This window comes from Sander vitreus, chromosome 2, assembly GCF_031162955.1.
Source record: "Sander vitreus isolate 19-12246 chromosome 2, sanVit1, whole genome shotgun sequence".
In the NCBI taxonomy this organism is placed as follows: domain Eukaryota; kingdom Metazoa; phylum Chordata; class Actinopteri; order Perciformes; family Percidae; genus Sander; species Sander vitreus.
Window position 1 is genome coordinate 16,182,800 of NC_135856.1, and position 24,790 is coordinate 16,207,589.

At 39.4% G+C, this 24,790-nt stretch overlaps 3 protein-coding genes across 6 annotated transcripts in view; 2 read left to right on the forward strand and 1 right to left on the reverse strand.

Annotated features, from left to right (window-relative positions):
• Positions 1–8,218, reverse strand: part of stx8 (syntaxin 8) — a 47,937-nt gene extending 39,719 nt beyond the window's left edge. Inside the window, exons 1-6 of one of the 3 annotated variants that reach the window (XM_078280193.1) lie at positions 8,081–8,212; positions 7,341–7,440; positions 7,140–7,234; positions 6,713–6,823; positions 3,260–3,393; positions 1,714–1,806 (exon numbers count right to left, since the gene is read on the reverse strand). In XM_078280193.1, coding sequence (XP_078136319.1) covers positions 1,714–1,806; positions 3,260–3,393; positions 6,713–6,823; positions 7,140–7,234; positions 7,341–7,440; positions 8,081–8,097 — 550 coding nt within the window. In that variant the 5' untranslated portion in view covers positions 8,098–8,212. Of the gene's footprint in view, positions 1–1,713; positions 1,807–3,259; positions 3,394–6,712; positions 6,824–7,139; positions 7,235–7,340; positions 7,441–8,080 lie in introns of all 3 variants that reach the window. The other 2 variants (XM_078280209.1, XM_078280201.1) reach the window with 2 other exon arrangements.
• Positions 8,219–10,159: 1,941 nt separating this feature from the next.
• On the forward strand, positions 10,160–17,218 carry LOC144536898 (TBC1 domain family member 24-like). The gene is made up of 11 exons (XM_078280218.1): positions 10,160–10,430; positions 10,644–10,858; positions 10,970–11,231; positions 11,378–11,491; positions 11,988–12,404; positions 12,505–12,744; positions 12,941–13,096; positions 13,959–14,022; positions 14,183–14,281; positions 14,432–14,708; positions 14,804–17,218. Exons 1-11 carry the CDS (start codon positions 10,243–10,245, stop codon positions 14,965–14,967), a joined length of 2,196 nt encoding a protein of 731 aa, XP_078136344.1. The 5' UTR covers positions 10,160–10,242; the 3' UTR covers positions 14,968–17,218.
• Positions 17,219–18,802: 1,584 nt separating this feature from the next.
• On the forward strand, positions 18,803–23,473 carry LOC144536903 (uncharacterized). 2 transcript variants are annotated; one of them, XM_078280232.1, is made up of 3 exons: positions 18,803–18,970; positions 20,330–20,387; positions 22,023–23,473. In XM_078280232.1, exons 2-3 carry the CDS (start codon positions 20,339–20,341, stop codon positions 23,141–23,143), a joined length of 1,170 nt encoding a protein of 389 aa, XP_078136358.1. In that variant the 5' UTR covers positions 18,803–18,970; positions 20,330–20,338; the 3' UTR covers positions 23,144–23,473. The 2 variants fall into 2 exon arrangements, with proteins under 2 accessions (XP_078136358.1, XP_078136367.1); XM_078280241.1 differs by lacking the exon at positions 18,803–18,970 and adding an exon at positions 19,565–19,807.
• Positions 23,474–24,790: the final 1,317 nt, after the last annotated feature.

A 24,790-nucleotide genomic window follows, 5' to 3' on the forward strand; every position in this document is an offset into this window, starting at 1 on the left:
CCTGGTGTTAGCAGGCCTCATGAACCTGAAGCTTGGCCGTAAATTGTGGAGAGACTGTGAGGAGCTCGGACAGGTCCGTGAGGAAATACCATGTCTACACTTTATGAACCGTCTGCATGAACACAGGGACCAGTTGCACCATGAATATCTTTTGAAATAAACGGTAGGCAGTGTACGTATCTAAGTATTATTATATCAAATTATCATAATAATAATAATAATAATAATAATAATACCAAGATAAGCCCTGCTTTAAAAACTGCTGGAAATGTGTGCAGGCTTCCACAAATGAGTATGGTTTGGATTTCACCACATGGAGCCGATTACAGTACCCACAGGTGGCATAGATATTTTGGGCCATTACAGAAATACAGACTTGAGTTACCATCAAATTTATATTCAAGTCATGTGGGGTCTAAACACAGGAGTAGTGACAAGCCATTGTTTCCATGGCCAAAATCATTTGCCTTCTCGCTTACTTGGAGTGGAACTGGTATAATTCTCAGTTACAGCTCTCCCATCACCCATTCAGGTTCATATTATTGGAAACACTGACATCAAGCTGAAAGAACGAGAAGAAAAACACGCCAGTCGGAGCAGTAGAGCAATGATCCATCTAGTTCAATACGGTAACAGGAGAGCGGGCTAAAACAATCAGCTTTCCTCTCTTCCATTCTCTCATCGGTGTCAACCAAACATCTGCCATTCCTTCCCAGCAGAAAGGAATATTGTTTGTTTCCGTGCCGATATCACTCAGTTATACAACCTCTGGACTTGTTTTGGTACAACTGCTCAGACAGGATATTACAGGATAGAACAACGCCTTCTTTTCCCAACTGGAAGCTGGTCATCGGGGTAGACACAGACCATAACTGCCTGTACTTTAGGCGTGTGAGACAACTGTAGATGAACAGTCTAACAATTCCTCGGTTGAGATTTAAGCTTTATCACCTGTAGTTTGGGAACTGTGAAGTTCCTTTCCCTGATTGTTAGAAAAGGAAAAGAAGCTGACAGACTAATGCACGATTCGGGCTCGCTGTCAATGTTAACATCAGAGATAGCCCTCACGATTAAATAAAAAACTGATAGGAATACATGTGTACATCCTCTTTGTAAGGCAACACACTCAGGCTTTGGCTTATTAACTGCTATAGTCTTCTGAGAGCGATGCATTAAAAGATCTAATTGTTTACCGGATGACAGATGATCATTCCAAAGTCTTATGTGTCATGTACCGCCTGTCTGAGTATAAAAACAGTCTGGAGCAATGCACTCCGTTCTGTATCGCACGCTCTACTTGTGATGGAAACTATTTATGGACTGATGAGAGGAACTTAGCCAGAAATAACTCAAAAGCACCATTATCTCTGGGCAGATCTGATTTCAGAACACAAAACTTTTACAGTTTTTTTCAGTGCATTTAAGTTGCATGAATGTTCTCTGTGGGATGTATGCCAAAGGTTAAGCTGGTGGACACGGTCGTGACCTGAATGTGAGGTCAGCTGCTCTGACAATGGTAGTGTGAGGGCGTGTGTGCGCTTGATACTATGTCAGTGTTGCGGTGGTGTGAGGGAGTATCACTGTCCAGCAAGTTACGTGAGGAAAGTCGTTCCATTGCAGAACAAGAATGTCTGATTGCTTTCACACAGCGAAGTGTAACGTGTCTGGAATTTCTTTTGACGAATATTGACGCACATGCAAAGTAAACTTTACCATTCTGTTCTTCCAGCTCATTGCCAATCTCCTTGCCCATTATTTTCTGTCTGCTGATGACAGCCGCCAGTGCATCCAAGCCTGCATCCTGGGCTGTGAAGAGAGAGGAAAGAAAACTAAAACTTGTATACACTTGAACACGAGCCAAAGAAAGAGACAAACAGTAAGAGCATGAAGATTATGCAATGCCAGACAACAATACAGAGAAAAGGACAAGAAAAATTCATATTGCAAAAAATAAAATCAATGCGATGTCAAATTTAGCAGTGGGGTAGGACAAACGGTGCAGTTCCATTTAAAAATGCCAATTGTAAGAAGGGAACAATTACAGTATACTGCACTTGTGATATAATAAGGCAACTATTTAGGAAATAGGAATGACAGGCTGTTGGGGTCCAGCTCAGCTCACAGTGCCACATGTGAGTCATTCAGTACTTTACCCCACTCAGCCATACTCCTGTTATTATTATATTATTATAACTGCAGCAGGCCAAGGTGGAGAGCAAAAACAGTGAAACTGAAAGAAGAAAAAAAAGAAAGAGAGAAAAGAAAAGACTTGGCCTCTGTAGGTTTCCAAGTTTGACACACTCTCTACCACAGGAATTTTTTATGACCGCAGGTTCAGGCGCTCACCATTACCCAACTCCAACAGAAATCCCACAGGGGACTAGAAATGTGGTTTGGTTTCACTGTCTTAAGAGGAATCTGTGATCCCACATTGACAATAACCACAGCCATAATGGAGACATAGCAATGAAGTGTCACTTGGAGCCAGGTGAACTAATGTCTGGGTGTTCAAGTCATGTCAGAGCCATTCAGGAAACAGGAAAAAAGCAGGCGTGGGCTATCAATATGTTTTCTAGATGTGAATTATTATATGTTAGCATAAACCAGCAGAGCCAATACTAGCTTTATTACAAATTATTATTTTAATAGCTTAGTATTCTATGCACTAAAAGGGTATGTATAAAAGGCTTTAGGCCGCCCACATGTTATTGTAGGCAGAGTTTAATATGCAACTTAATTTCATACAATATGTAGTAGGGGGTCCCTGATCTGTCTCTCTCTCAGCTAAGGGGTCCTTGGCTTAAAAAAAGACATGTTGTGTTTATGACAGGACTGTCATGTTGTATTTGTTGGAGAGGTACAAATAAGGGCAAAAATGAGTTAGAATTATTATCCTAGTGATGCAGGACATTGTTGCTGCTATGGATGATTGTGGCACCTATTTATTGTCTTGATGCAAATTTTATCGAAAAGAAACAACAACAACAACAACAACAGCATACTTGAAAACGATGTTTGCTTGATCACGCTATGGAACGGAATAGTTTTATTCGGCGCGGTTGTAGCAGGGTTGGGGGTTCGATCCCTGGCTCCTCCTGTCTACACGTCAAAGTGTCCACACCATCGGTGTGCGTGCGTGCGTGCGTAACAATGGGTAAATGAGAGGCAAATTGTAAAGCTCTCTGTCCGTTAACCCTAGGAAGTAAAGGCGATATACAAGTGCAGTCCATTTACCATTTATTCAATCATGTGTAATTACCTTCAATGACTCGTCGTTGCTGCTGTTTGATCTCTCCAAAGGTCAGCCCTGAGGTCTCCTCTGATTCGTTGATCAGCCAGGGGTTGGCCACAACACCCCCACTCGTTCCTGCCCCTGCTCCCATCAACGTCGACCTGTGAAACACCATCATAATAACAATAATTAGTTTCCAAAATGTTTCTCAGCAGCTCTTCAAGTTAAATTAAAATGTTTTTAAGAGACCATGAAATTACTATTCCTAGCCAAAAGCAGAGCAGCAGCTGTTAAAGTAAGACAGACAAAACACCTAGCAGTGCACTACGACTGAAAGTAGATGGCAAAAGTGCCCTTTTTGTCAGTCAATCACTTTTCCAGCACACAAGTCTAAAACACTCATCGTGCATCAGTGACTTTTAGCTATATAAGTAAACACAATATGCCTGCTTGGGATAGGAGTACAATGCACATCTGTTCAACACTTAACGCAAACACATCTGTACATGGCATGTTCCCTTTTCAATACTCTTTTGAACAATTATGACAAGAAAATGCTTAGATCACAGAAAAAAGTATTTACTCTTTTTGTCTTTTAAGTTTTTTGAATGATTGAAAAATACCAGGTTATCTTGTGCAGTGTGTACACAGTGCACGTTAATCTGTCACAGGACTGTGGACTGCTGGGGAGGTTTCGCTCTGACGAAGTGACAGACCAGAGAGAGCTCTCTGTACTGTACTGTGCTAAACACCACTGTGTGGTTTAAAAGCTATTCTTCAGCTAATAGCTTAAAGCTGTGTTTCAGACCCCCCCCCCATTTTGCAATGACGGGTTCAGAATCTCTGTGTGAGGTTGGATTTAACCATGTCTGCTGTGAGTGAGTCGTCTGCTGGTCAAGTCTAGAAAAAGTGACCTTAGCCACATGTAGGCATATCGACCTTTGTCCAACCCATGTCCGACCCAATTCTCGAGCTGGGTCGCAAAGCCGAGTCAGTCGACGCAGGCTAACCCTGGTTCAACCCTGGTTGAGCCCTCAGTGTGAAAGGGGTATCAGAGACTGAGGAAATAACAATACTAAACTGTTTTGCTCTGGTTTTGATGTCCAGCTAACGATGACTAATTCAAGTTGCTTTTGAGGTAGTCCGTAAGGCACTGTCAGACCATTCACAATGCTAGCTAGCTGAGGCTCATACCGTCAGAGGAGTAGGTGAGACGAGGCATTTGGTCTAATTTCTCTGACATGTTTGATAACTATGAGACAGTGTGCCAGCCCTCCACTTCCTCCACGAAAGTGCCCAGTGTGTGAAGATCCAATTAACCAGTCAGTGGAGAGCACCAAAATCAGTCGGGCACATCTCTTGGCAGCCACAAAGCACTAGACAGCCGCCATCGGGGGCCTGAGCACCTAGGTCCTGACTGAATGACTTGGACAGAGGAGATTTAACTAATGACTAACTATTTCCAGTGCAATCAAATACAAAGGAAAGGTTAGTGAATAATGGTGGAAAGGTGGGTCTGAGGGGTGACAGGGTGAACTGAGCCTTCAAATGTAGGCGCCATGTCCTGCTTTTGCTTAGTCTGAATTGGAGATGCTCAGAATGTATTGTTTCAGGGATAGATTAAAGTCCCCTCTGTTACCTCTATCCTTTTTCTTCTACCAAAAGTTCTCACAAAAAAAAGAGCGGCTTAGATTATCCACGCATGGCCAATCCACCCCCTCCTCAGAGACCACACAGTGGAAAGGGGTCCGACCCACAAATCCAAATTACCCACCACATATCACTATTAAAGTTCAGTTTGACTGAGCAAACTAAAAACCATACGACCACATGATTACAGTTTGCCAAGCTAATTTAATAGCAAATGTCATTGGGGATTTCTTTACAGAGCCTTTTATGTAATTGGGTGTGTGGTCTGTAAAAAGATGAAAGCGTGAGCAAAGCACCGCTAAGTAGATCAATCCCAAAAACCAAAGCTTGTGAAAGATATCAGAAAAAAAGGCAGTCTCATATCAAGGCATCAATAAAAGTGGTTTTCCAATCTGGGTCTACTGATCTGATGAAACAGTGATGTTTGGTTTCTCAAAACTCCTCGCACAAAGTAAACATACCTTACTGCACAGGAACTGTAATATAAATGCTGAGCTTCTACAATGTAAGAACATGAGGGTACCATGAAAAAAAAAAACACAAATTTATAAAAACAGGCATGAAAAGCTGGAGGAAGTAACAACATGGCACCATTTCCTCTTCCTGTCCAAACAAATATCACCTGGGCCAGACTAGGTCAAACATTACACAAAGTAATGACTGCCTGCTGCCTATGGCTTTCAAAGCTGTCACATTGACATGACACATCACATGATGAATAGGATATAAACTGTGGCATCCGGCTCTTTGATTAGCTCCACGAGTACTAGAATAAATGCCCAGAGGAGAGTTATAAACTGTAAACTCACCCCTTCCATCCTTGTTCATCAAGACACATACACACATTCTTATGAATGAGTGTGTCCATTTCAGGAGGTGCCAAATGTGTGATCAGCAGTGCAAAGCGAGCAAATCTCTTGATGAAAAAGAATTAGCCATGAAGTTAAGCACCCTGTCAAAATGGCAGACAGACAGACTTCCTTCCGAGTGATAGCACAGGGAGAGGTCATGGCACATGGGTCATACCGGATGTACAAAGACTTTCACAGAAAGCTAGTGACCGGTGACATATCATCAAAGCAGAGAACAGAGCCTATGACCTCTCTGTCAAGAACATAGACAAGAGAATGAGGATTCATTATTTTTAATTGGGCGTCCAGCACTAGATATTAAAAAAAAATCTCAGAGAGGAAAATCACAAAATGAAAGGCTCCCTGAAGCATCATGGGATGATGCTTGGTTTAGCCCTTCTGACAGTGACAGACAGAGACTCAGGGTGGCGGATATTGCACAATTCTTTTGAGCTACTTAAGCAACAAACTGGCTGTCCCAGATTATTTTTCTAAACAAAAGTGTTCTAAGAAAAGCACAACTAAAGACTTTGTGAGAGTAGACTATTTGAGACAGCCGCATGGCCTTTTAGTGACTAGTGAGAAATCACCCTTCATACATTCACTGGTGGTTTCTGTGTACAAGTGATCAAATTCCTACCAGCTACAGGGGGTACAAGGAGGGGGACAAGTAAATTACTACTATGAATTTAGGTGAAGTACCACATTGAATAGAAATATGTTCAGATTTACCCAAACCTTTGAAACTCCAAACTAATTGACTAATTGTCAAAATGTAGTCCTAGTGGGACACCCCACTCATAAAAGCAAAAAAATGCTTAATGACATTTGCAAATACTGACTGTGTTTTAGAATAAAACAGAATAGATAGAACAGATATTTATTGTCAATGTTAACAAAGAAACAGTTAAGCAGCTCTCAATATGACAGTTACATTTTCCCTCTTTAGGATCAAATCATTTGCTTGGATCTTAAATACCTGGAAGGTTCAGGCTCTGCGATGTCTCCCTTGAAGGTGGCATTGAGCTGCTTCTCTCTGGTTAGCAGGTCATCAATAAGGTTCTGCCTCCTATCAGCTTCAGATTGCATTCTGATGACGCCATATTAAGGCCATGCAAAAGGTCAACATCACTTTAACCACCTTCAGTGATAGTGGACAGATGATACTCCTGACACTTTTATTTGAGTCAGTTTGGATGTGTTCATTAACTAATGAACACAGAAACTTTTTGACTTCTTTAGTAGTTAGGGCAGACCGGTCTTCTAATACATCCATGGGGCAAACCTTTCAAAACACTCTTATGCCCTCTAAAGGAAGACAACTGCTACTGCAAGCAATGGAAACCCTCCAGCCAAATTGTAATCTCAGTCTCATGATTTCTCAACATTCTCAGAAGAAAGGATACAAGCGCCGAGTTGATGATGCCCGCAACAAACCCTCTTTAAGATGGGCAATGTTCTGTTTGAGCTTCTGCAGTGACGCCCGTAGTGTCATGTTGATCTGAAAGGACAGAAGATATTCACACCAACTGACTATTAGAGGAACCTGACTATATCAGGAGACATTTGAAGGAAATGCCACTTTATTTGTGAATGTAACACCTTACCTTTGCAGGGTTCCCCCCTGTTCTCTGCTGCCTGTTCCGTTCATGAATGCTTTCTGCTATTTCCTGTGCCAAGCGACAATTGGCATCGTAATTCTGTAACCTAAAGATCAATGATTGGGATAGAGATGTTATGTAATTTGACCTGTAATTACTTCCTTATGACAAACAGTAGTCACAGATAAATCGTTGGTCGTTTTCTATGCTCGAGTTTAATGTTATAAAGCCAATATACCATTGAGTGTCTGTGTAAAAGCTAAATTGACACTGACGGTGTCAAAAGTTTGAGCTGCACCACTAGTATTTAATACAGCGCTTATGTATAGTGTTGTACCGTAGGGTATTTGTTTTATTAAAGTTTAGTTTAGTTTGATAAAACGTCAGATAATTAGCCCAATCTTTAGCTACATTCATCATGTGACATTTTTCCTCCTTCCTTTCAATTCTGCTAACGTCCCAAACTTAAGTCTGAATAGTAACACGAATTTCCTTGTCCTGATCCAGCACCGCCATACCACATTTTCCAACACATAAATAGATTATCTTGTAATGGCTTATTGAAAATGCTAATTATTGTATTAGGTTAATCTTTATAGGTTAGCTACCGCTTTAGCTAGCAGAGGGTAACGTTACAGAAAGAGTAGCTAGCTAGCTAGCTACTTTATCAGGGTTAGTAACGTAATTTGTTGTAGTTAATATTACGGTTGAGACAATTTACTGTAGCCTTTGAACACATTACTTACCACGGATCCTGAGACATTATGATAAAAGTAAGCTATGAAGAGAAAAAAATCCACTTAGTTTGAACCACCCGGCAGTAATAATCACCAGCAAACAATTTTTTGTTTGGGTGTAACGTCACAACGGCAAGATGCGAGGGACATTTGAGTCCAAGACCGCAATTTTTCAGAAAAATATAGCCCTATACAAAAAAGCTACTAAAAATTAGATTTTCAAACAGTGATACACATGTAGGTTTGCCACCCATCCCGTATAATACGGGCTCGTTCCTAATTAAAAATAAAATGCACTATCCCTTACTAAATCAATACGGGAAAACTATTTGTCCCGTATTTTCGTACACACCCGACTCTATCGCACCATACTAGAAATACAGTATACATATCTATCTGTTCTCAGATTTTTTTTAGGTAGTTTACTTTATGGCATATTTTTGAGCTCATCTGTTTCAGATGTACAGTCTAGTAGACAGTATAAAACATACAAAGTAACTACAGCTGTTAGATAAATGTAGCGGAGAAATCTCTCTGGAGTCTCAAACTCAATAATCATCTTGACATTGTATGTTTACTCTATATATTATATTATAGTATTTAAAACCTGCATGCAGCCAGGACTGTGTTTCCCTTAAAGATGCATTTTTGGTTGGCAGTAAATAATTTGCTATATGGACCTTGTGATGGCCACAGCCACATATGGTAATATCAGCCCAATTCACACCCTCGGCTCTCACTTTATTCGTTTGTTACCTACACATGTTAATTTAATTTGCAGTCAACCACACCTTACAATTAACATCACACAGTTGGCTTATTTTGGAATCTGTTTATTTGATTTAATCTTGCATTGTTCAGATTAGGACTGCACGATATGAGGAAAATATATAATTGCGATTACTTTGACTGATACTGGGATTGCGATATAATTCACGATATTGGAGGGAATGATCATTTTGTATCATTATTCTCATTTTCATTGAAAAATATTAAAATAAAAAATAAAAAATGATTATACTGTAATTCTTTTGTACCAAACAAAGTTTTATTTAGTCTGCAGGACATACACACACACATACATATATATATATATATATATATATATATATATATATATATATATATATATATATATACATATATACATATATACATACATATACATGTACATACATACACACATACTGTACATACATGCCGTAAATGTACAAAGACATACAGTAAATGGGCAATGGCAGGGCAGGATGATAAAACCCAACAGCATATTAAATATTCATAAACACTTTCCTATAAAAGTAAGTTTTAAGAATATGTGGTTTAACTGCTTTCATTTCTTGCATTGTACCCAAAGTACAAGTGTGAATTCATATTGTCCCAGCCTTCATGGAAATTGACATGAAGTAATGACAGCATGCCACTCATTGGGCTAGAGAGTTTGTTTTTTAACTTCATTACATGTGTGTGCCCACATATGAGCTAAGTACTTGTAGAGGTTTTTTGTTTCATACCCAAACAGTAGTTGTGTTTGGATCAAAACATATATCTGTTGTGTAGAATAATAACCTTTAAAGGACTTCTTGGAACAGACTGACTTGGGGTTTTGATGCTACGCATAAAGACGTTTCAAAGAAAGAAACACAAGTACCCTATTTCTGATGACCTTATTCTGAGTAATGAATGTTTTCATAGGTTTCCCTATAAAAAAAAAGAACATTTAAAACTCAAGCTGTCTGTTAATTGCAATAGCAATGAAAAATCTATTGTGGAGAATGAACGAAGGGCTATTTAAAGGACACTTGGTCAAATCATGTGTTTAAAAGAAATTGTGTTTTGTCATGTAAGCTGGAAAGTTGTAGTCCTTGTTTTATGGTTCTAATTATGTTGGCATCGTGGATGCTTTCCAGTCTTAATTCAGTCTCAGTAACTTCTCCAATTGATGATACACTGTATTTTACTAATGTTAAAAAAGGAAAACCAGGACATTTGTTTTACTTTCAACAGCACAACTCACCACAAACAAACAATACCACAATACCTGTCTCACGTGAACACAGCCCACAGGCGTATATAAAGCCCTGACCCTCAGAACATGCAGCTAGTAACAGGAGACACATTAACTTTCAGCTTGCATTTCTTGGAAGAATAAGACTTGAGATGCTAGATTTGTCATGCTGGAGTTATCCGATTGCGGAAACATGAATTCAGTCTTGATGCGCACATCAACAGACCAAGACATGGGCTCTATGGCAGGAGGCAGAAGCAGGCCAAGGTCTTACTCCTATTACAGTCCAGAGGAGAGTAAGAACTATGGCGTGCAGACACAGACAGAGGAAACCTTTCTAAGACCTCGCTCCAGGTATTTTTCACGTTCAACTTGCATGTGCTGTTTTTTTAATCCAAATTATTTTGCTGATCAGACTGGCAGGCATGGTTATCATAATTATGTGAATTTGTGTTTTAATGTTGTAGCAAAATTGGATAAAAGACAGACCATGCCTAACACAAAAAAGACTAAAAAGAGGCATAATTATTAGGCTACATAATTATTCCTAAATCAACTGCTCCCTAGGTCCTTTTACAGTATTGAGACGTCTGAGCTTGACCTCGATTTTGACGTGGAGAACTTTACAAGGTCCAGTCCACTGAGGCAGAGGGCGAGCTCCCTACACCAGTATCAAGGGAACAAAAAGGAAAAGAAAGAAGGGAATGTGGCTGGTGTTCGAATCACCTCTAAGAAGTCCAAGTCTAAACCAAACAAGCACTCATCAACAAGAGAGCCTAATGGTATTGAAATTATGTTTTGTTTTTTTATAATAGCATGTATTCTACTCCAAAAGTCTATTTGCATTGTTTAGGGAAATAAAAATTATGTGTATGTATGCATACTTTGTTCAGGCAGTAAAGGTAATGTCAAGTCAGTGTCCATGATGACCATCTCTGAGTCGGACAACTGGGAAATTTGCTCCAGCTCAGGGATGAAGTATGGACAGTTTGTAGACTGGGAGAAGATTGACCCTGAAGCTGCGAAAAGATACCAGCAGATCCTGCAGAGTGATCACCAGCAGCTGAAAACTATGGGCCGAGAGGGATTCTGGGCCATGCCCCATACACTAAGGGCCAAAGCATACTATCACATCATCCACAGCATCAATTCCAGGTTACGATTGTCACATTACATTTTATGTGTACAAGTTCATTATTACAACCATATTATGCATTTGTACCACTTTTGTAAAATTTGTTTGTAAATGAAATGCACTCAGGCAAATGATCTGAATATGCATTGATGTTGTATCTGAATAGGTCCGTCAATCCAGACAGAGATGTCCATAATGAACTAGCCAAGAAGATCTTTGGAGAACAGAAAATCAGCACCCATCCAGTCCCAGAGTACATGGAGGCAGGAGAAATACCCAGGTACTTCTGTGGGATAATATATATATATAGTTGTTACCTAAAAAAACATGTTATAGACCTATATGAACCTTAAACTAGCAAAAGAACAAACCAGAAAAGCCCTCATCTTTTTTAAGCATCTATTTGATTAATTGAATATTGAAATATTGGTCAGAAGTAATTAGTGAGGATTGATGATTAAAAATCCGATGAACAAAATGCCACAGCAATGCCTTAAAGGTGCAGTAAGTGATGTTACGCCAATATTTCTTTGTCAAATTCAGTTAATATCTCCTCACGGTCACTTAGTTTTCTAATACACAGCCCTGGCTGTGTAAATGGAAAAGTCTTGTATTTGTTTGGCAGTTGAGTTCAAATTTTAACAATCTTTGCGCAGCATCGCTTACTGCACCTTTAAGTGTTGACTTGTCACGTTGTCACATGTACACTTTTACATAAACGTCTCACCAAGTGGAGCTTTAAAAGGTGTATTGTTGCTTGTTCTTCTCTTATGCAGATACTGTCTCAACAAAGCAGGCCTGAACTCCGTTAAAAAGATCCTCCTTTGCCTTGGCAAATGCTTCCCAGAAATGAACTTCTGCCCCATCCTGCCTGCATTGGTCTCCCTCATCCTCCACTTCAGTGAGGATGAAGCTGAGTGTTTCTACAGTGTGTGCCGACTTATCTGCTACAAGGACCCCAACAAGCGTTACATCGATCAGACCTTTCTCACCTACCGGGCTTCCTGCATGACCTTTGGAGACCTTGCTAATAGGTGTTGCAGAGGCATTCGTAAGCTGATCGCCAGCTCCCACCAGAACCTCTTTGATTTTTACTCTGACTGGATCATGTGGATATTCGCTGACCTTCCGTTCACATATGCTATCAGAGTGCTGGATGTCTACATATTGGAGGGCTACAAGGTCCTCTACAGGTTTGTTGCTGCTGCATCTTCACATCTAAACAAAATCCTTAAACCACCTAATAACAAAGCTATTACTTCGGAAATGATTTCACGATCGTTTTTTGTATAGGGTGGCTTTGGCTTTGCTCAGCCTCTACAAAGTATCTGTGTCATCTCGAGTGGCAGATGTGGAGGACTTCAGAACCGATATGAAAAGGTTTGTGCAGAGTGTAGCTCGCCACTGTACCGCTGAGAACCTTCTGGAGAGGGCCTTCATGATTCCGATTGCCACGCGGCGAGAGCTCAACCTCCTGTTCAATGCCAATAAGGACTCTCTTATGCAAAAAGGTGTCAGCACACACCAGAAGAGGTAAGTTAATGCAGACATTGATACAGAACAGCCAGTGAGAGGCATATTTGTAAGAAACCTAGAAATAAAATAAAAATAATTGTTTATAAATGCTTATAATTCATTATGTTTTGTAAAGGAATGAAATCAATGCTCACATTTGTCTTATTATTACCTTATTCGTATTCTTATCATAGCTATTTTTATGTTCCTAAAGGCAGTTGGTTGAGACGGTGGACTTTACCAACTTCACCTCCAGTGTTGTGACAGGGACTGAGATGAGAGTCGTCTGGGCCTGGATACCTGAGCGCTTTGCCCTTTTTAGCCCCATTAGGCTGTTTAATACAGCTGAACACGGAAGAAGCCTATCTTCGTAAGTTACCTTTGTTCAATACTTGAACACCATTGAGAAACTGCGAGAACTAATGAGGTGTCGCTTCACAGGCATGAATTATGACTAGAAGTGGATCATTCATATTTGTAATTAAAAGCCTTCATATCTTTCTGTCTGTTGAAGCCAGGTCATTATCGATCAATAACTGCTGAACACCATGTGCCAGCAGTGAAAAAAAGAATCCCAGGCCTACTCACATAACAGAAAGGGGTGTGTTTTCACTATCAACATGTTTGCTTTGCATGCTAAAGTCAAGTGACTCACATTTCAGTGGTGGCAAACACTGTTTACAGGGTTCAAAATGAACTTTTTGTCCACCAGCCAAATGGCTTGTGAATGTTAAAATTTTCCAACCACTCAATAACTCACCATTGTTGTTTGTGCTGGTGAATGAAGCAAGTCTACCAGCCACTTATTCTACTAGTATTTGGCTGGTAAATGGTGATATTTTTGAACCCTTACGGTTTAAGAAGAACGGTAGAAAATGACCTACTAGTTCCTAACTGAGTGTTTAATTGTCTTTTATTTTGCAACATATGGTTAAAAAAAGCAATGCTCCATATGGAAAGTAATTATTTCTGAAATATAAAGTAGGGTGCTATGGAAAGACGACATGGAAAGATATTTTAAAAGTTAAAGTTGCGATCATGTTTTGCATTTGACCCTTCCAGCTCCTTTTAATAAGATACAAAATGTTCTCTTCTATTAATAAACAGTGCAGGTAGGTATTGTAGTATATTCATTTACGGGCTATGTTTAGTCATCAGTGACACAGCCTGGTTGCATATATGGCAGCTTATGGGATATTATAGAACATCACGTTTTTTTTTCTCTGATATAGATTATATTCACATGTGGAGGGACACGAACCAGCGGTCTTGATGATCAAAACTGTGGATGAAGAGGTAACATTAGAACACATAATGAATATTGGGATACATTGGATAATTGCATATGCTTTTCTTTTTTTATTTAACCCCATGTCTTGATGCCAACAATGAAAATAATTAGTTTATGGAATACATTTTGTATGTTACTGAAATATTAGTATTTCTCATTTCTCAGGTCTTTGGTGCCTTTCTGTCAACAGATGTGATAGAAAGAAGAAAGCAAGAGTCTGAGGGACTTACATATTTTGGAACTGGGGAATGTTTTGTTTTCATGGTGAGACGCATTCCTTTCTCCTTATAGAATTCATCTCTGACACGTCATATAAGGTTTTCTGTAACATGCTTCAAGTCGGATTTTGTGTCAACTTCATATAGACAACGTTTATTATCGTTCGTCAAACAAGAAACATGCTTACTCTTCCAGCTTCGTCCCAGCATGGAGCGCTACCAGCAGGCCATGGTCAACATAATGACCAGAAGAGCTTCCCCTCAGAAAGTTCAAGACAGCAGCTGTGACTGCTCCTTCAACACCACCACCACAATTCTGACCTGTCCTACTGGAATCCCCCAGGACCCCAGCTATCTGACGGTACCCTTCACTGCCCCATCAGAGGAACCCATGACTGCCAAAGAGCCAAAGAGACCCAAGGAACCCGAAGCCTCCATGTTCATAGCAGGCAGTGACAGTCAGCTCATAATCGGTATGCCAGTTGAACATATTGTTAGGTCTTTAGCAAAATGTCAAGTCAACAGTGAACAGTGTGTATGCAGTGCTGATGTATGTATCCTCTCTTAGGTGGGGATGGAGGTCACGCACTCTGCCTACAGGAAGACCTAGAGGGGGGATACTCGGAGCCTTGTGACACATTCAAGAGCATCCCACTCTACAAGGGACATTTCAAGATCCAGGCCCTGGAGGTGTGGGGCATCCAGAACTCTATTTCCTTTGCAGCCTTGTAACTTCGAATATTTTGGTAAACACAATGAAGCAGAGGTTTATGATGCTGTTTCATTGGACTTGATTTATATGTAAATTTCAAATATTTATTTTGTGAAATGCACGAGTGAGATTTGACTTGAATTGTTGACTAGATGTCATGCCAAGTTTATTTGTATAGCGATTTATATCACATACATTGTCTTACTGGACTTTACAAGCCCACATAAACAAGTGTTCCTATATCAGGAAAGTTCTCTAAAAACATAGGGGAAATATCCACACACAAAACAAACCCTATGCATCTTATCATGGAAGGGTGAATGTTATCACTCCATTGAAAGGGTGCAGTAGTTATCTGCCTCATAGATATGGATCAGAAGGGGCCTGCCACACATACTAGTAGGTTCAAAAGGCCGTTATCATCTATTCGTAGGGTATACCATGGCCAAAGCCAGCTATGAGGTCATCAAGGTCTGGACCTCGATAATTATTTCCCCCAAAAAACATTGTCAATCTCTGCATCTGAATGATGAACTGTTGGTGCGGGAGAGGCAGGGCCACACCGCCTACCTGGGCAGCATGTATGTGCCGCAGATCTGAGTGATTCTGAGATCTAAAAGTGACTGATGTTATGCCACTAGTGGTACAGCGGCATAAGCTGATCTCTGGAGTGATGCAGAGAGGCAAAGTCCTTATTTCATAAAAAAGTATGTATGGTAGTGAACGGCGAGAGACAAATAATAATAAAATAATGTTTTGATCCCATGTGAATTCAGCCATTTATTACACATATGATGTTTATCAGTTTAAAAGATAATTTAGCAAGTGAAGAAAGTCACAGTTTGTCGTAGTACCACTTAGTTTCGTGTTAAACTCCTCAGTGAACTACATATATCGTCTTGCACAATGCGTTAACTTGCTTGCTGCTCGGCTTTCTCGCTAGATAGCTAGCTTAACTATGTTCCACAACACAACGTAACGTTATTTTACCTGATGTGTTTCATCGTAGTTTATGGTGGCTTCAGCAGGACATCACTTTTGCTGCTTTTGGGATGAGTAGTCTTTCTAATTACATTTTAACGTAAATTAAAGTCTTATACTTCAACAGTTTTATTACAAAATGAGACTTTTTAGACATGCAAAATTATCTTTTAAATTGACAAACATCATATGTGTAATCCATCTCCCAATTCTAACGTGATCAAATAATTATTTGTCTCTCGCCATTTACTACAGTACATATTTTTTTCCGAAATAAGGTCCCATGGTGGTCCACCAGAAGGGGAAGGACTTCACCTCTCTACGCACATTAGTACAGTGGCATAAACCGATCCCCTGGCGGCTTATGCTGCTCACAACAGTGGCATATGCCGATCCATGGAGCTAGCCTTTGTTATCACCTTATGCTGTTTAATCACCTTATGTATGCAGATGATTTGGTAATCATTTGCCCATATAGTGCTGGGTTACAACAACTTTTGATGGTTTGTTCTCAGTACGGTGTGGATTTCGCTATCAAATATAATGCAAATAAGAGCAATATTATGATTGTTAGAAGTAAAGAAGACAGGAAATTAGTATTTCCTGATTTCTTTTTATCTGGTACTGCCCTTAAAGTGTGTGATGATATTAAATATCTTGGCCATCATATTGTTAATGATTTATCAGATGATAAGGACATCAACAGACAGTGTCACAAGGTGTATGCTCAGGCTAATGTGCTTGTACGTAAATTTGGCATATTCTGCTAATGTTAAGGTAGCTTTATTCAAAGCATTCTGTACACCACTATATACTGCCCACTTGTGACTGAATGTAGCGTATAATGATGGCATGAGACTGCTTCTAAAACAACCAAGATGGTGTAGTGCTAGTCAAATGTTTGTTAGTGTTGGTGTGCCTACCTGTTCTGCCTTAATAAGAAACCTTATTTATATAATACATGTGTAGAATGTCTGTCTCAGAAAACAGAATTATACAAGCTTTAGCCCACATTGATTTTAGCTCTGTCAGGTATGCATCTAGACTGTGCGGACATTGGTGCTCCTGTTTGTATATTACAGGTGAAGGTTGTTGACCTTTTATTAATTTATATGAATTGCACTGTATATTTATTGCTATATGTTTGTAAATATTGTCATTTTAATGTACTATGGACCTTCCATTTGTGTCCTGAATAAAGTTATTATATATATTATCCTAGCCACTGTAGTCTGACAAATCAATAACAGAAATTTTGAGCCAACTAACCAAATAAAGGAATGAATACGTTTTTCTCCTCTGTTCTGTTGCCACAGTAAGTTATGTGCGATGCCTTTGAAATGACAGGAAAGTAATATTAGAGTTTGCCTTAGCTAACATAGAGTATCTTTGCTAAAATGGCTATAACATTAGCCACCGTAGCCAGTCTGATTAATCCATAAAAAAGATTTAGAACCAACAACTTTGGCGCAAACTAAAACTACTTATTATTTTTGGCACATTTAATAGTAGAACGTGATCACACACTAGCCTACATCTCATATATAAAACTCTATGTTTTCGGAACATTAACCAGTATGTATGGCATATTATTTAATATTCACCATAAATAGGCTATTTTGAATATGTAAAGGTTTGTGGCATAAAACACAGGCTATATGGGGCATAAGCTCAGCTAACAACAGCCGATTTAGCTAAGGCTAGCTCTAATATTAATGTGGGTACATCGGCAAGGATAAATTAAACTGCCAGTTTGTCACTGGCAGTGGTCTACCAGCACCAGTCATTAGGAAACTCAATTTGCCATTGGAACACAAGCAACATACCACTCTGGGGATGGGGAGTGGTTCTCAGCAAAAGTAGACAGTGAAAATGATCTGTCATATTGACATCATATCACCAACATTCCATAACTGACACCTTTCACTATAGTTTTAATTTCTATATTCTGTATCTCTAGAATAGGCTATGTCACAGACAAAAGATTAATTTATTATTACAAATGAGCACATGCTTTCTGACCTTTCGGACAAAGAGAAGAATAGCACAGAAAGAACATGATGCAGCCTATGCAGGAAACACACACGCATGCACACACACACACACACACACACACACACACACACACACACACACACACACACACACACACACACACAGGTAGGCTAGTGAATGGCCTGCAGTTACTTGTGATTTTCAGCCTAACCTTTTGCTGTGTTAGACAATCTGTTGGTACCCTTCTTGGATGTCTGCCTAGTTCTACGTGTTTTTTTCTTATTATTTCGCAGTTTATCTTGAAACACACTTAATCTTGTAAACATATTGTACAGTAGGCCATACAGTAGGTGCCACATCATAGACTAGGCTTGGTGGATAATGGGGTCCTGATCCTACCTACCAAAAATAAATGAGCGACCCATTTTGGGTCCTAAATTTATGAGACATTTGCTGCGTTCTAGTGCTGTTGGAACTATTATAAGTGGTAAGGGGCACATCCAGTGACTGTAAAAAGATCATCTGAACAGGGAACATTTTTATTTTGTTGTTGTTTGTTTGTTTCTTTTTTTGTGATAACAAACAAAAAGATATAACGTTAGTGCGGAATAAAGAAACGAACAACAACAAAAATACCAGTTGGTCCGGTCTCAGTTGTAAAGTCAGTGAGACGTTAACGTTAGGATTTGTGATGCGTCTACTGTAACTTGCTTAATTTGCTAGATACATTTGAATAAAACAATTACGCTGTACATAATGCGTACTATGTTCTCATCTTTCCAATAACACAGCACAAAGCAGGTAATATTACGTGGCGCATGAATAGTAAAATGAAATAGTAATCAATAACACCTATTGAACGTTAACTTCCAAACTTACGTGGGGTATTTGAAGGTATCGTTCAAGGGAACGGGCATCAACTCCACAATGCTACAGTTTGTTTAGCAAGCTGCAGCGACTAGCTATCTTTACATGTGAAGTGGGTTACATTTAAAACGTTGCGGACAAAAGATGTGACACCCTTCGGTTAAAAGGATCATTAGAGAGGTGGGACTCAATATTATACGCCTTGTGTAATCTTATTCGCCTTTGTTATGCTAGCTCACGCGACAACAACGTTAGCTTTAGCTAAGTTAGCTAACGCTACCTGCTCTTTTTGTGTGCATGGGTGTACCAGATTAAACAAATACCCGCCCTCAAATTGTTATGACATAGTTTGCGTTAACCATGCAAAGGTTGGGGTTTCTTTGTCATGACACGATGTCATGCTCAATTCAAAACATTGCGTAGTTGCCCTGCCTAGTTACAGATGTTAAACACATTATAAGAACATATGGTGTTTCTGAATCAGCACTGTCTACGGTCCAAATTGAGATTCGTTCTGTTTGCTAGCTCAGGTAGCTATCTCCTAGTACATTTTCATCGTTTAGCTGGCATATTTTTCGTGATTCCCTCCATTCTCCTCTTTCGTTACTCAAATGAGTGCACGTTGCTAATGTGTAGCTTGGTGCAGTTTAAAAGTAATCATTTTAAATAGCTAAGCTAAATAACATTAGCTGTTTGGTGGATCACATAAATAGTAACCCTATCCATCTCAACAGGCGATAGTGCTATACAAATACCAAACAATTGGCCTTATTAGTTATTGCTTAACCCTGCTTCAGACATGCTGGGTATCTGGTAAGAAGGTCAGAGGAATACCTTTGCATCTCTTCATACCTGGTTAAATCTCCGGGAAATGTATCATTAACACGCCATACTGTAGCTAAATAAACCATGTAAAACAGAAAACGTCTGGCTGGCTGAGAGCTGGATAGTGCTTCATATGCTCCTCTGTGGTGTCCTCATTATCCAGCACACCGCATTTCTGGATTTCAGCTTGCAGTAAGAATATGATAGTCTTATATTCTGGAACGCAAAGCTATGTATGAATCATAATAATAATAGTAATTAGAATCTCACTACTTGACCCAAATAATTGAACCCGGCCATACAAAACATGCTGTGGTGTAACATTACCTTGTTAAAATAGTCTTAAACATATAGTTTCTCTTGCTTTCATCATTGTCATGCATTGTACACAGTTACATCATGACACCAGTACTTTGGGTCTTTGGACATAAATGTGTGATCTGTGAAAAATTTAATTTGACATGGCTGAGTTTAGTAAAATGTCTTGCTCAGTGTGTGTCACAATAAAATAAAATAAAAAATCTAAGGGATCCATGTCAAGATTGTTTGTTTATGGTAGAAAAAGAATTGCTATTGGCCAGTATATCATTATCACATTTTTTAAACTCCAAAACCAGTTTCAGCTTCAAAACTCCGGTGTCGGTCAGGCTATATTATATATTATCAATCACTGCTCTACAATACTGATGTAATTGTGTCTTTTTATGTAAATAGGCTGCAGTCATGGGCCCAGACACGGCATCTGTCCCTAAAACAGCATCTTCAGAGGAAAGTAAGTGCTAATGCGTCTATGTATTTTCATTTTGGTCATCACTCAAGTTACAAAACAGTTATCTGTTACACAACTGATGCTCAGAACTAGATTTTACACCCAATTTCAATACCTAAGGAGCAAATCTCATCAGTGCTAATTAGCATGCAGCATGCTTCTACCAAGATCTAATAATGTTTGTGATTGGCTGTCTAATGTTACACATTGTAGAGACACGCAGGAAAAACTCTGTTACGCACAGAGACTGGGCTCATGTAGTAGGAGCTAAAAAATAACGAAAGGAATTTGTGTCTTAATGTGTAATCTTGTAATTTATTTTTGTTAAGTAAAATTGGTATTGAAAAAAGTATCGTTTAGGAACTGGTATCAAAGTAATGGTATTGGTATCAGTACCGGTATCGACATTTTTTGAACGATACCCAGCCCTGCGACTTTGAGTTTGTGAAAAGCGCTATATACATTCAATTTATTATTATTATTATTATTATTATTATTATTATTATTATTATTATAGCTATAATGACCGCCTGGGTCTACATTATCCCGCTTATTACATGGTTACTTACCAAATCAATCAATATTTTGAGAAGAAAAAGAAATATTTTAAAAGGATTTTATTGATTTAAAAATAATTGTATTGCTTCCGCTAAAGAAAATAGTTTGTTCTGTCTCTACAGTTTTTTTTTTTTACAGTCAATGGTTGAAACACTGCATCCACAGCAATGTAAACTCTGTAGATTTTTCCAGAGCGATCAGAACAGGCAAATGGCAACGCTCTGCTATGCATGGCAACGGTCTGTTAAGCCCAGTTTAGACCAAAGATTTGCGACAAAACGAGTTGACACTTGCAACTTCTTGCAGCGTTCTAAAACCTGCCAGTTCACACCAATGTGACGAGACGAGGCAGGTGTATCGTCTCCATGACAACCCCTCGTTGTACTTCCGTTCTAAATTCCGGCTTGTAGGCTTTTTTTGTGGCTGAATAAATCATTTGTTTCGTATAAATATAAATGTGGATAACGTTAGTGATATTGAGATGCTTGCTACAGTTGCATTTTTAGTGATGAGTCGGCGAAAAACACGTTTGTTGTTTCTCTGATTCACGGCTTTGTTCTAACGCAGCTGGGCTCTTCCTCTCTTCAGTCACTCTCTATCTCGCTCGACCATATAACGTTACCGTGCTTTCGGGCGGTCGCTGAGGCTCCGTCTAAAACGCTGCCATTTCGAGCAGTTGTTTGTAACATAAAAATAAAATGGATTATGGATCATTTTATTTCTATAGTTTATAGCTGACTTCTCTATCGGCTGTTGAAAGAGGTGACGTCCCTACGTTCTAAACCCAGCCTCTGCGACTCGACAAGCTGAGTCGCCGCAAAACCATCAGCTGGCTTGAGTCGAGCCAAGACGGGCCGGTTTAGACCGCTGCAACTTTTCCCTGCGATGTACTAAAACAGCTTTGTCTCGTCGCGATTCTTCGGCCCATACTTTGCAACTGTCTGTTATAAAGAATTAGCAGGCCACAGAATGCCGTCGTATTCAACCAAGCCGTCTAATAACCACGATAAAAGGTAATCATTGTATTCTGCTGAGATTTTATTCAATCAGAGGATATTCTTTGATGTAATTGTTCCTCAGGTCCCCGAGAAGTCGCTGAGAAGGTAATCTCAGAATCAGATTCCAATGATGCTTCAACCGCCACTGAGCCCGAGAACTCCAACCAGCCAGAGGGCAACATATCCGACAAGTGTTACCCTTGCTCCATCTGTGGCAAGGTATTCGACAGACCATCAAAGCTAGAGAGGCATAAACCTGTACACACGAGGAAGCCTAAAACTCTTTATCAGTGTCAGCATTGTGATAAGAGTTTCACACAACAAGAGAAGCTGATCCGACACCAGAATTGCCACAATAGGACAAACAAGCACCCCTGTCCTGACTGTGGGAAAGTGTTCAACAGGCCTTCAAAGTTAGAGAGACACAAGCGCACCCACTCAAAGAAACCAAAGGTGCCTCATCAGTGTTCATACTGCATGAAGACATTCAGTAAACTTAACAAACTTGTCCGGCACAAGCGAATGCACACCGGGGAAAAGCCTTTCACCTGCTCGGTCTGTGGAAAAGGATTCTCTGAGTCCGGTCACTGCAAAGCACACGAAAAGACGCACGAGGAGCAGCCAGAAAAACCTCACTGCTGCGCGGACTGTGGGATGTGTTTCTTCAAGGCCTCAGAACTCCGTCGGCACTTCCGCTCCCACACGGGAGAGAAACCTTTCAGATGCACCCTGTGTGAGAGCTGCTTCTCCCGCTCAGAAGGGCTTAAAAGACACATGAGGAGCCACACAGGGGAAAGACCATACAAATGCATTATCTGCGCAAAAGGGTTTTATTCTCGTCAGGATTTGAATATTCATGGGTTGACCCACTCAGGAGAGAAACCACATCTTTGCCCCGTGTGTGGTAAAGGCTTCTCACAGCTGGGCAACATGAAAGAACATGAACAAAACGTTCATATTAAGTCAGAGAAATATATTTGCAACGAGTGTGGGGCAACCTTCACACGGTACAAGTCACTGACAAAACATCAGCGGACACACACAGGAGAAAGACCCTATCTGTGCCTCACCTGTGGTCGCAGGTTTTCATGGAGCCATTCTCTTAGCAGACACCGGAGGACACACACACACAGACAGATGTCTATGGACACATCCAAAGACATATTAAGTTTTGAAGGACCCTCTGAGAATCCTAGCAGTTGAAAACAAGGGAAATCCTTATAGAAGGACATTTCATCTTCAAGCTATCTTCTTGGAGCCACAGTCAAGCTAAAATTAACTCGTGTAGTCATTTGTAGTGTGTCGAGAGAAACGTTTTGAAGCTTTGTGACGATTCACCTTTTTTCACAATATCAGTTAGACATTCTCAGTACAGGCCTCCAGATTAGCTTTTTTATCTCAATATTTGTATTGATCTAAGTTGTGTTCTGTTAATTGGGTAGCGATATATGTGGCTATTAAAGTACACTGCTGTGTCTGGGGAAGCACTATTTACTTTATCATAAATTTGGACTAGCCTTCAGATAGTGTGGAAGAATAAATTCCTGTTTGTTATTAACCAAAAGATGTGTCACAACCAAAGAAAAGTTACCCTGCCAGAAGCCTGAAACTGTTATTTGACATGCAACCAAACTGATATTAGATACAATATTGACCAAGTCTCTGCAACTGTATGAATAATGGAGATGTCAGACTTAAGTCTTGACTAAATCTGACAAAATGTCCCATAGTGATGAACTTAATCTGCTACCTCACTAACAGAACGATAGAAGGCACACAAACATTAACCAACACAAGATTTGTGCATGGTTCAGTCCACACCAGTAGCTCACTGATTTTCTTAAATTGTACTTTCTTTTTTAAGTTTGTTCAAAATTGAAATAACAAATGCCAAAAATAAAACAATTTGTGTACTCTGTATATCATATTATTTTTTATTGTTATAATTAAACCTTTACAGAAGTGCAGTAGCAGTTTCCCTCTGGTATGAGCTGTGTAAAATAAAAGTGAAGATATAACGTCAGTATTACATGTTGCACCTTTAATATGTATCACATATATATTGTGTAGTTATGTAATACATTGATTTTCTTTGTGATGCTATCTACATACATGGTTGCTTACTGTCTGATAACTACATTGTGTTGTAGTTCACTGCATATTAACAACACAATGGGCCCACTACATTCTTAAATACATATTCAGTTGATGTGCTCAAATGTATTTTTAGTTGTGCTCACAAAGATGTGAATTGAACCTTGAGCTACATAAGTCTCCCTAAGCTATTTTATAGAAAATATAGTAATCAATAAACTGTCTTCATATAACAGCAATTGCAATTAGAGCATTTTTTTTTTATTATTGTGTATGACGTCTGTTATTGTGTCCAAACAATTCTGCTGAATGTTACCTACTTGTAAAACCACAGTTGCCTGTAAGGTTTTTATGTCAGGTCTCAGATTAAATAGTAGATCCATCTCTACCAATAGCAAAGCAATTAGAAGAATTAAAAATGTGTCTTAGACATGTAGTTATTATTATTCTTCCCACACCTAATTAGCTATTATATTTCCCAGTGGTACAACTATTTGTCTTTAAGTTTGTATGTGCACTACTTTGAAGAAATAACGTTAACATTTCCAAGAGCACCTGAAGCATGGCAGCGAGGACGTTTCACCAATAGGCATGATGGTTTCACCTATAGAAACACCGACCAATCACAGTGGCTAATAGAACCCCAGCTGTTGCTAAGTAACGTTTGTTTGGTGTAACGTTAGTTGAACTATCGGGCCTGTTTGGGAAAACTACGGTAGCGTTAGTTTTTCTAGCAATATTTACATTTCTTGATAA

Bases quoted from the DNA above. Each gene is read 5' to 3' on its own strand.
- LOC144536898 (XM_078280218.1), top strand. From the start codon at position 10,243: ATGCTGGAGTTATCCGATTGCGGAAACATGAATTCAGTCTTGATGCGC. The intron at 10,431-10,643 runs GTATTTTTCACG...ACTGCTCCCTAG, and splicing joins TTTCTAAGACCTCGCTCCAG to GTCCTTTTACAGTATTGAGA. The intron at 14,023-14,182 runs GTAACATTAGAA...CTCATTTCTCAG, and splicing joins TCAAAACTGTGGATGAAGAG to GTCTTTGGTGCCTTTCTGTC.
- LOC144536903 (XM_078280232.1), top strand. From the start codon at position 20,339: ATGGGCCCAGACACGGCATCTGTCCCTAAAACAGCATCTTCAGAGGAA. The intron at 20,388-22,022 runs GTAAGTGCTAAT...ATTGTTCCTCAG, and splicing joins AACAGCATCTTCAGAGGAAA to GTCCCCGAGAAGTCGCTGAG.